Below are 12,101 nucleotides of genomic sequence, written 5' to 3' on the forward strand. Positions count from 1 at the left end.
ACATCTTTATAGGACAGTGGTAAGGTCCCAATACTAACAGGAGAATGCTTAGGACTCTAACAGGTTTTTGAGAATGAATCGGTAAGAGCCACTAAATCCAATTTTTCTCGGTCCTCTTTGTGGTCTAGGAGGACAGGCAAAGGTGCAGGTTTTCAAGAATGCATCATTAAGGGCCACTAAATCCGACCTTCCTCGGTCCTCCCTGTGGTGTAGGAGGAAAACTAGTGTTTCTGCTGCTGCGTCACTGAGCACAACTATTCTGATCAACAGGGTCCAGGGACCGTTGCGGGTTCTTGAGCAAGAGGGGTTTCTGCTGCTGCGTCGATGAGTGCAACTATTCCGATCAGCAGGGTCTGGGGACCGTTGCGAGTTCTTGGGTAGCAGTGGGAAAACAAACAAACCAAAATCATGGGCAGATTTTTCTTTCACGTGGGAAACACTCAGTCATCAACAGGCTCATCCTTGAAATGCATCCTAAGCCATTGGGACCAATTTGACCCACAAACCCTGAAAAAGAGGCAGCTCATTTTTTTCTGCACTATTGCCTGGTCCCAATATTCTCTCTCTGATAGGGAAAAATGGCCACCTGAGGGAGGTATAAATAACAATACTATCCTGCAGCTTGACCTTTGCTGTAAGAGGGAAGGTAAATGGAGTGAAATACCTTATGTCCAAGCTTTCTTTTCATTGAAGGTGAATCCACAACTATGCAAAGCTTGCAATTTACATCCCACAGGAGGACCTCTCAGCTTACCCCCATAGCCTAGCCTCCCTATAGCTCCCCTTCCTATTAATGATAAGCCTCTTCCAATCTCCCCTGCCCAGAAGGAAATAAGCAAAGAAATCTCCAAGAGACCACAAAACCCCCCAGGCTATCAGTTATGTCCCCTTCAAGCTGTAGGGGGAGGGGAATTTGGCCCAACCCAGGTACATGTCCCCTTCTCCCTCTCTGATTTAAAGCAGATCAAGGTAGACCTGGGGAAGTTTTCAGATGATCCTGATAGGTACATAGATGTCCTACAGGGTCTAGGGCAAACCTTTGATCTCACTTGGAAAGATGTCATGCTATTGTTAGATCAAACCCTGGCCTTTAATGAAAAGAATGCTTTAGATGCAGTCTGAGAGTTTGGAGATACCTGGAATCTTAGTCAAGTAAATGATAGAATGACAGCTGAAGAAAGGGACAAATTCCCTACAGGTCAGCAAGCCATCCCCAGTATGGATCCCCACTGGGACCTTGACTCAGATCATGGGGACTGGAGTTGCAAACATTTGTTGACCTGTGTTCTAGAAGGACTGAGGAGAATTAGGAAAAATGAATTATGCAATGATGTCCACCATAACTCAGGGAAAGGAAGAAAATCCTGCCTTCCTCAAGTGGCTATGGGAGGCCTTAAGAAAATATACTCCCCTGTCACCTGACTCACTTGAGGTTCAATTGATCCTAAAAAATAAGTTTATTACCCAATCAGCCGCAGATATCAGGAGAAAGCTAAAGTGAGCCCTGGGCCCTGAACAAAATCTGGAGGCATTATTAAACCTGGCAACCTCGGTGTTCTATAATAGGGACCAAAAGGAACAGGCTGAAAAGGAAAAGCAAGATAAGAGAAAGGCCGCAGCCTTAGTCATGGCCCTCAGACAAACAAACCTTGGTGGTTCAGAAAGGACAGAAAATGAAGCAGGCCAGTCACCCAGTAGGGCTTGTTACAAGTGTGGTTTTCAAGGACACCTTAAAAATACTGTCCAACAAGAAACAAGCTGCCCCCTCGCTCATGTCCACTATGCCGAGGCAATCACTGGAAGGTGCACTGCCCCAGGGGACAAAGGTTCTCTGGACCAGAATCCCCCAACAAGATGATCCAACAACAGGACTGAGGGTGCCCGGGGCAAGCGTCAGCTCATGTCATAACCCTCACTGAGCCCCGGGTACATTTAACCATTAAGGGCCAGAAAATTGACTTCCTCCTGGACACTGGCATGGCTTTCTCAGTGTCCTGTCCCGGACAGCTGCCTCAAGGTCCGTTACCATCCAAGGAATCCTGGGACGGCCTGTAACCAGGTATTTCTCCCACCTTCTCAGTTGTAATTGGTAGACTTTGCTACAGATAGTAAGTATGCTTATCTAATCCTACATGCTCACACTGCAATATGGAAAAAAAGGGAGTTCCTAACCTTTAGGGGAACTTCCATTAAATATCACAAGGAAACCATGGAGTTATTGCACGCAGTGCAAAAACCCAAAGAGGTGGCAGTCTTACACTGCCAAAGCCATCAAAAGGGGAAGGAGAGGGGAGAACAGCAGCATAAGCATCTGGCAGAGACAGGGAAAGACCAGCAGAAAGGAAAGAAAGAGACAGAAAGTCAGAGAAAGAGAGGAAGAGAGGGGAAGAGACAGAGACAAAGAGGGAGTCAGAGAGAAAGAGAGACAGAAAGTCAAAGACAGAGAGGAAGAGACAGACAGGGAGTAAGAAAGAGAGAAAGAGAGAGACAAAGAAGTCAAAGAGAAAGAAAGAGAGATGGAAGTAGTAAAGAAAAAACAGTGTACCATATTCCTTTAAAAGCCAGGGTAAATTTAAAACCTATAATTGATAATTGAAGGTCTTCTCTATAACCCTATAACACTCCAATACTACCTTGTTGTCAGTGTAAACAAGGGCATAGGCCGAAAATACTGAGGCCACTGACAACCCGTAGCCTTTCTATCAAAAATCCTTAACCCAGCAGGTTTCCTAACAGGGGATCTAAATCTTAATTAATTACCATCCAAAGGTCCAACCAGACCTAGGAAGAACTCCCTTCAGGACAGGACAATAGATGGTTCCTCCTAGGTGATTAAGGGAAAACGACACCATGGGTATTCAGTAAGTGATAAGGGAACTCTTTATAGAAGCAGAGTTAGGAAAATTGCCTAATAATTGGTCTGTTCAAACATGGGAGTTGCTTGCACTCAGCCAAACCTTAAAGTATTTACAGAATCAGGAAGGAGCCATCTATATCAATTCTAAGTTAATACGGACTGAAAGAGGTTTTATTAATAGCAAAGAAAAATTAAAATCCCAAACTTACAAGGTTTTCAACAAAAGTAAAGTTTGCTAAAAGTTAACAGTGTAACATGTATTATCCTAACTTCTAATCTTATGGACATCAGACCCTATCAGTGCCCCTCAAAGCTCAAGTCCATCAGCGCAAGGTCATGCAACTAATACCCCTACTTATAGGGTTAGAAATGGCCACTGCTACAGGAAGCAGAATAGCAGGTTTATCTACTTCATGATCCTACTACCACACACTCTCAAAGGATTTCTCAAACAGTTTGCAAGAAATAACAAAATCTATCCAGTAAGGATAGTAACTACAATCCCAAATAGACTCTTTGGCAGCAGTGACTCTCCAAAACTGCCAAGGCCTAGACCTCTTCACTGCTGAGAAAGGAAGACTTTGCAGCTTCTTAGGGGAAGAGTGTTGCTTTTACACTAACCAGTCAGGGACAGTATGAGATGCCGCCCAGCATTTATAGGAAAAGGCTTCTGATATCAGACAATGCCTTTCAAACTCTTATACCAACCTCTGGAATTGGGTGACATGACTTCTCCCCTTTCTAGGTCCCATGACAGCCATCTTGCCATTACTCGCCTTCAGGCCCTTTATTTTTAACCTCCTTGTCAAATTTGTTTCCTCTAGGATCACGGCCATCAAGCTACAGATGGTCTTACAAATGGAACCACAAATGAGCTCAACTAACAACTTCTACCGAGGACCCCTGGAGAAACCCACTGGCCCTTTGACTGGCCTAAAGAGTTCCCCTCTAGAGGACAGTACAACTGTAGGGCCCCTTCTTTGCCCCTATCCCACAGGAAGTAGCTAGAACGGTCATCGCCCAATTCCCAACAGCAGTTGGGGTGTCCTGTTTAGAGGAGAGATTGAGAGGTGAAGCCAGCTGTACTCTGTGGGTCGAGTGGGGATTTTTTGTGTCTAGCTAAAGGATTGTAAATGTACCAATCAATACTCTGTGTCTAACGAAAGGATTGTAAATGCACTAATCAGCACTCTGTAAAAACACACCAATCAGCGCTCTGTGTCTGGCTAAAAGACTGTAAACACGCCAATCAGCACTCTGTAAAAACGCACCAATCAGCACTCTGTGTCTACCTAAAGGATTGTAAATGTGCCAATCAGCACTCTGCAAAAATGCACCAATAAGCACTCTGTGTCTAGCTAAAGGATTGTAAATGCACCAATCAGCACTCTGTAAAATGGACCAATCAGCACTCTATAAAATGGACCAATCAGCGCTCTGTAAAATGGACCAATCAGCAGGACGTGTGCAGGGACAAATAAGGGAATAAAAGCTGTCCACTCCAGCCAGCAGCGGCAACCCATTCAGGTCCTCTTCCATGCTGTGGAAGCTTTGTTCTTTCGCTCTTCACAATAAATCTTGCTTCTGCTCACTCTTTGGGTCCATGCCACCTTTAAGAGCTGTAACACTCACCACAAAGGTCCATGGCTTCATTCTTAAAGTCAGTGAGACCAAGAACCCCCTGGAAGGAACCAACTACGGACACAAAAGGACTTTGTCCCATTACGTCCTCCCTCTCCATCATCAAAAATAAATTCACACACCAAAAAACCACAGTGAAATTTCTAAGTAGACTTCTTCTTCTTGTGGTAAGAACAGAGTAGAAAATCAAGAGAGTAGAAAATGAAGTATTTTTTATTAAGAAATGTAAAGATTTTAAGATTACTAAAAAAAAATAAAAAATATTCCTCATGCAGGACTACTGCCATCTAAAGGCCTCAGCATAATATTACAAATAAGTATTTGGTTCTATGTAGCTAAATGTCTAATATTTAAGTGCCATAGAGTTTTATTTTTAGAAATTCATATTTTTCCTATTTTTTTCCAATTTAGTAAATGAACTTTTTTCTTACCCCTTAAAGAAATTATATGTGCCACAGAAGATATGTAGATTGGCTTAGGTTATACAAAAAGTTGAACATACAATGTTTAATTAGGAATATTTAGAAAAGCATATTTTAAACTAATGAAAAAAGAAACAGGCCATTTCCCTCCTTCCCCAAAATGTATGGCAAATCATATTTACAATATAGATGTTAAAATACAGTATTATAAATTCACAAAAGATCAGTTATTGAGATATTATAGAGTCTAAAGCTTAAGCTAGCTAATCACAAGTCACACCTAAGGTTAAAATTGCTAAATTATAGTACCACCTCAATTAAAAGCAGATCAATTGTAATAATGAAATTTAATTCTAGAAAATCAGCTGTAATATAACTTCCTGTTTCTGAATATTTCTAAATTATTACATAACTCATAAGTATAAGAAAAAACAGTACATGAAATACTAAAAACAAAAAAACTCTAAAACTTCACAGCATGGTATTAATGTTACACATAAGCAAAAGTACCCAACTTCAAGAAGTCAACAAATAACATAAACCCAAGTTCATGTCCTTTACAGACCTTTCAAATGGCAAATATTTCCTACATTTAACACAACACTGATTTGAGTCAATTATCCTTATTAACTGCCTTAGTTGGCTCAGCGTGCCTTAACAGAATACCACACAATGGGTGGCTTAGACAACAAAAAATTATTTTCTCACAGTTCTGGAGGCTCAAAGTCCAAGATCAAGGCGCTGTCAGGGTTGGTTTCTGGTGAAGCCACTCTCCTTGGCTTACAGACAGCTTTTTTTTTTTTTTTTTTTTTTTTTAAAGACAGGGTCTCACTCTGTCACCCAGGCTGGAGTGCGATGGCCTGATTCCAGCCCACTGCAACCTCTGCCTCCCAGGTTCAAGCGATCCTCCCACCCCAGCCCCTAGAATAGCTAGGACTATAGGTGCCTGCCACCACACCCTGCTAATTTTTGTATTTTTCCTAGAGATGGGTCTCGCTATGTTGCCCAAGCTGGTCTTGCACTCCTTACCTCAAGCGATCTGCCTACTTTGGCATCCCAAAGTGCTGGGATTACAGGTGTGTGCCACGACGCCAGGCAGACAGCCCTGGTTTTGTGGCTCCTCACATGGCCTTTCTTGTGTGCTTGAAAACTCTGGTGCCCCTTCCTCTTCTTACAAGAATGCTAATCCTGTTGGATTAGGGCTCCACCCTTATGGCCTTATTTAACATTAATTACTTCCTTAAAGGCCCTATGTCAAATATAAACACATTGTGGGTTAGGTCTTCAACACATGAATGAGTGGGGGACAAAATTCAGTCCATGATACTCAAAGAAACAGAAATTAATTGGTATCTGAGTAGAAGACTGAACTTGTAGTTGATAATACAAGAGCTGTGGCATTTTATCAGTAAGTGTGATAAAAGTTTAATGTGCAGGGAAAATGAAATATCTTTATCCAAAAATAAGCCTTATGAAACAACTAAACTGAGTGTTTGTATTTAAACTCAGGGTTATGTAGGGAATGGGAGAAGAGCAGGGAACCATTCCCTATATTTTTGGAAGAGTCAGACTGAGGTTTGAGGTACAAAGGAAAGGTGAGTGGGGCTCAAGAAAGAGTACAAGCCTCTAGGATTGGATCATTTGCAAAATTCTCCCACAGAGTTTAAATGATGTGGACTCTCTAGCACAAGAACTGTTTGTGTAAACATGCAGAATATATATAATTTGTTAATCAGCAAGTACATAAGATTGTTGATGTGCATGTAATAGCCAGATCCAGTCCCAGGACCACTTGATTATCGACCCAGGGGTCTTTTTCTCTTTAAGAGTGCCCTGGTTCCCTCTCTCGCCTTACCCCCAGTCAATTTCCTGTTCACAATTCAGCACACTCAAGAGGTTTTGTAAGGAGAAGTTTTTGCTAAGTCAACAAAAAACAATCCTTTTATACTCTTCCCTCTTACAATGAATGTACTAGTACATTTGTATTACTAAGGGAAGTCCCTAAAGTACCTAAAGCACCTACTCCCACATGAAACAAGATATTCCCCAAGGAAACATGTGCCCTTCAATGTGGCATGCACCTGGAAGTTTGACTTTGGTAGCATTCTATTGCAAGGTGCGGAGAAGAATGCCAAGGTCAATGCTCCAGGGCCAACAAGCTTTTTCCAGCCTCTCCAACAATCCAGCCTTTTCTCTTTTGGTTCACAGACATTGAAAACATGGTTGTTGGACTCATCAGTGAACAGCTTAATCTTCTTGAAGATTCTTTACTTTTCCTATTCCAGAGAGATTTGTTTGGGGCTTTTAAGTGTTATAATGGAACAAGTTATCAATATTATTCAAATGGGTCTACTAGGTATAAGTGTCCTCCTACTCAATTGCACTATCCATTGCACTAAATTAATCCTCTGATTGGTCTATTAGCCTCAGAAGGATTAGTATTTGAAAGGGTTAAATGCAGTTCTCAATCAATTATATTTTCATTATGTCACGACTATTGATTTGTCCCATTAGACACATTGTTCCTTTAAATTGAAAACTGAAGCAGTATAAACATAATAGATTTGTATTTTCTTTTTAAAATGAGGTACTATGTAATAAAGATCTCAAAGTGCTAGTCCTTCACATCCGGAAATCAGGAAGAGAATTAAATGCCCTAAGGCATACATTGTATGTAATGGATTAACTTTCTCTGCATCTAAAATGGTAGTAGTTATACAGTTCTTGAGAGAATTAAGCAAATGTCACTCAAAACATTTTGTGCTCTATAAACCTTAAACCCGGTTTGCAAAAGTTTTTTTTTTGTAGTATGCTCTATATATTTCTATGAAGTTTCTGATGCCCTTTCATAGAAAAATTCATTACAATAACAAAATAGGATTATCAAGTAATAACCAATATTGGTTTCCATAACCAGTATCATCTTGCAAAATGGTTCTTCACGATGTCTGATACATTTATTTTCTAACGCACTCCAGGGTATGAAATGGTGAAAGGTCTGTCTTCCACTTAACCACTTAGGAAACCAAGGAATATAAAGTTTTTGGTTTAAACCACTATCAAAGATCACGTGGGTGAAAAGACCTTCCAAATTGTAGGCTAACTGGGTCAGAGGGATATTAGCGGATGAATTTTTTCTATGATCTTACTATTCCTCACACAGGGGTAAAAGGTCAGGTCTAACCTCATGATCTCCTGGTTTCCGAGGCGCCCTGAGGCGATGGAGTGTCCCGGTTAATTTTGTGGTAGCCCTCGGGAAAGGCTACGTGCCTACAGGTCTCAGTTGTGCAGCAGCGGCACCGCTCCTGGACCCCTACTGCCTTCTGGGCTCCTAGGCTTGCGGAACAGATCAGGAGTCGCCGGCATTGGGGTACCAGGAGGACGCGAGCTGACTACCTGACTCCGGGCGGCGCAGGACGCCCGCCGCGCGAGGGGCGGGGGCTAAGCGTATCGAGGGGCGGTGCTCGAGGGCGCGGGAGGCGGGAGAGGCTGCCGCGCCGTCTGCCCTGGCAGCCGCAGCCCCGCCCCGCCGCGTCCGGCCCGGTCCTGTCCCGCAGCGTCCCGCCAGCCAGCTCCTTGCACCGTTCGCGGCCGAGGCGCTCCCTGGTGCTCCCCGCGCAGCCATGGCTCAGCACTTCTCCCTGGCCGCCTGCGACGTGGTCGGATTCGACCTGGACCACACTCTGTGTCGCTACAACCTGCCCGAGAGCGCCCCGGTGAGTGGCGCGGGCTCCGGGGCGCACTGCGCTCAACCTCCATGGCGGCTGGGGCTTGAGTTTCCTCCAGGTTTGGGCAACGGCGGACGCTGCCGGGGGCCTGCGGCGGCCGAGTCTTGCCGCAGAGCGCGGCCTCCAGCGGCGAGAAGGGGCGGAAGTGTGCAGCCTCCGCTCCGCGCCGGTGCCGTGGGGACCGGCACATTTACCTCAGCCATTAGCTAACGTTGAGAGGGGTAGGGAAGAACGAAGGAGGGGCAAACTGCGCAAGACTGGGCTGGGGAATCGGTGATTTCTAGGGCCGAGGAGGGGCGGGGTCAGGGGGACTGGGGCTGTCCTTGAAGATCTCACGTCGTGGAACTTTCTCTGCATGTCTTTCTGGACACCAGCTGATTGTGGACACAGCCACTTGATTTGGTACTTGCATTTTTTTTGGCTGCATTTTTCTGTTTGCACGATCAACCACCCATCAGTGTTTAAACTGCAATCTGGGAGAGATGCGTAGTATATAGTGTAGTGTATTGAAAGGAACACTAGTTGAAAAGTCATTAAGATCTTAGCCCTAGTTTTACCTTCTATCAAGAGAAGAAAATAAATATTTATTGCGCATCGACTACGTGCTCCGTGCACTTTGAATACATTCCAGTCCTACCAACAGTCTGCAAAGTTTGGGTCCTCACTGTGCCCTGAGGGAGGGGGACATGGAGTATGCATGCTTCCAGACCTGTACACTCAAATTAATTGCCCTCCCTCCACTATTCCTTTGGTTTCCCAATTCCCAAGGAAACTAATTTTGAAAAGTTACCAGATTTTTTTAGTCCAAGATCTAAGCATCCAGACAGAAAAAGAGCTGGTTATGAGTACAGTGGTGAAAGCGAGGACTCCTCAGCCAGACTGCCTAGCTTAGGACACCAGCTCCACTGTTACTAGCTCTGTGACTTCGAGGAAGTTACTTAACTTGTGCTGCTTCTCAGTTTCCCCATCTGTAAAATGGAGCTAATAATTGGATTTACCTCACAAGATTGTTGCAAGGATTAAATGAGTAAGAGATGTATAATGCTTAGAATAGTACCTTGGCAAAGACAAGTGTTTGCTTTTATGGTTACCACCCAAACCATTTGGAAACCTCACAGTTTATGGGTAGAACTCTAGATCACTGGTGCAGACATCAGCCAGGGCTGTGCCTCATTATGGGCACCCGCCAGTTCCTGCACCCGCCAGTTCAGGTACACGTTAAAGGTCAAAAAAGAGGGGCTGCCCGAATTTCTTGTGTGTTTTCTATGCCCAGATGCTAAATTTTTTTTTAAATGTCCTTTTTCTGCTGTTATACTTTCCTGCTTTCTTACCTTACAGGTCTGGTTTCCTTAGTCACATTGAGAATTAAGAAGGCTTTTTTACTGCTTGATTCTTTGGCCACTGCTTCCCCTAGGTCTTTGATACATGTTTTCCTTCCCTCTGTGTCTTTCGAATCCTTCCTGGTTCACAGTTTTGTGTGTCTCCTCTTTATTTACCTTCATTTGGAGGTAATATTGTTAAACCACTGTCATGTTAGAGCTAGTGTTGTCCATAGGTGATCATAAAATTTCAGAATATAAGATTCTCAAAGACAAGAGGTTTTTTTACTGCAAACCTGGAGAATAAGTGATGTTTAAAGCTTGAAAACAGTAACCTATTGAGTTTCGGATCATGTTTGGTGTGGAAATCTTTTTTATTTTAAGTCCCACAGTGTGCTGAGCACCATGCTAGAGCTGAGGATACAGAGATGAACACGCAGGCCTCCAGGCAGCCTTACACAGTAGGCAAAAATGCTGAAGAGTTAGTCTTGGTCCCTTGTGGTGGGTAGTATGACCTGGGTCTTGCTTCACGCTGCCAACAGTGCCTGGAGGGCCTCTTTGCTCTGCACAGAAGCTCTTCATCCCATCAGGCCTCATCTTAAACATCGTTCCCCTTAGGAAGTCTTTTTGGCCCTTAAAGTTTGCCCTTCCATTCTAAGCCCACCTTCAGTTTTCCAGAAAACCCTTCATTCCTCATAGCACATGCCGCATGATATTAACACTTCCTGTTTACTTGTTGGACTTCCCCTAGAGCCCAGCGTGATGACTCCATCAGTATCTGTGACAGTTTCTTGTGTGTTCTGTGTGCCGAGCTTAGTGCTGGGCACATACTGGGCTCAATAATTAGACTGAATAAATAATAGGTATTTTAATAACAGAATATGATACAGCCATGATTCTAATAAGCATGCTGCTTATATGAATGGATTTAATCCTTACAACGTCCCTGTGAGGTAGATATTATCACCACTGTTTAATCACTTAACAGTGATTTAGTCACTGTTTAATCACTTAACAGTGATTTAGTCACTGTTAAGAGAGCATCAAGCAACGGGGCACAGAAGGAAAGTGTATCCAGGGCAACTAAGCGAGGTAGTCCGGCTGTGGATTTCTGCTTCTTCCCACCTTGCTGTCTGTATGGTGCCCGAAAACACAGAGGAAAGGCCGGGAGCTGGCAGGTGAGGAGGTGGAGAGGAGTGCTTCACCCAGAGGAGTTAGAGTAAAGGCCAGAACCTCGAGGTGAGCAACAGCACCGGGAACTGCTGGGTGCAAGCAAAAGGTGGCAAGTTGCAGGAGAAGATGGTGGAGAAGTCAGTGGGGGCTGCATCATGGAGAGCTGTGAGTGCGTCTCCTTTCAGTTTTGTAGGCATTTAACAACTGCACAGAGTTGTGCAAACACAGAACTGAGTGTGTCCCCCTCACTTGAGGCCTCAGGAAAGGCATTCTAGAAGAGAGGATGACAAGTGATTTCTCCTCTCTAAGGTTGCAGACTCAGAAGTCTGATACCAGTCAGTTAACGTAGATGTGTGAGTGGGAGAGTGGGGTCCCAAATATTGCATGCTTATACTAAAAAAAAATTATTTGTTTTTTATTTGAAAGTCACATTTACCTAGGCATTTTTAAATTTTATCTGGCAACCTTAAGTGGGAACCAAACATAATTTGTAGGCTGCATATGGACCACAGGGTACCAATTGGCAACCGCTGTAGAACATGTATTATTATTACTCCTGAGAGACTGTGAGGTGGTGACAGCTAAGGCTGGGGGAGGAATGTCATGGAGAGCCCTGTGCCATGAAGGCTTCTAGAGAGACTCAGCGTACTCTAAGGACAAACTGCAAGAAGCCTTCTGCCTAGACCAGGGGTTTCAGAGTACAGATGCCCCTGCTTTTCTTCACACTGCTTTTCTCTGCTTCTTTTCCTTGTCCATTGGCCCCCTTCTCTCCTGTTACACAAAAATCTCCTCCACAAGGTAAGGAACACAGCTGTTGCTGTCCCTGTTGGCATCTCTGATGGAAAGGGCTCCTTTCTTCCAGGAGAATTCAAGTGTTTTAGAATTACATGCCCATATCTTAGACTAATCACTTGAATAACTGGAGAAACTCAAAAGTGCCTCAACGAGAGGCAAATCTAAG

General features: G+C 43.8%; 1 protein-coding gene across 2 annotated transcripts in view; it reads left to right on the forward strand.

The window, feature by feature from the left end:
- The first annotated feature begins 8,372 nt into the window (after positions 1-8,372).
- The window catches only part of NT5DC1 (5'-nucleotidase domain containing 1), a 144,820-nt gene continuing 141,091 nt past the window's right edge, over positions 8,373-12,101 (forward strand). The window contains exon 1 of one of the 2 annotated variants that reach the window (XM_003827561.5): positions 8,373-8,636. In XM_003827561.5, coding sequence (XP_003827609.1) covers positions 8,544-8,636 — 93 coding nt within the window. In that variant the 5' untranslated portion in view covers positions 8,373-8,543. The remainder of the gene's footprint in view (positions 8,637-12,101) is intronic. The other variant, XM_063605433.1, reaches the window with a different exon arrangement.

This window comes from Pan paniscus, chromosome 5 (assembly GCF_029289425.2).
Source record: "Pan paniscus chromosome 5, NHGRI_mPanPan1-v2.0_pri, whole genome shotgun sequence".
Classification (NCBI taxonomy): domain Eukaryota; kingdom Metazoa; phylum Chordata; class Mammalia; order Primates; family Hominidae; genus Pan; species Pan paniscus.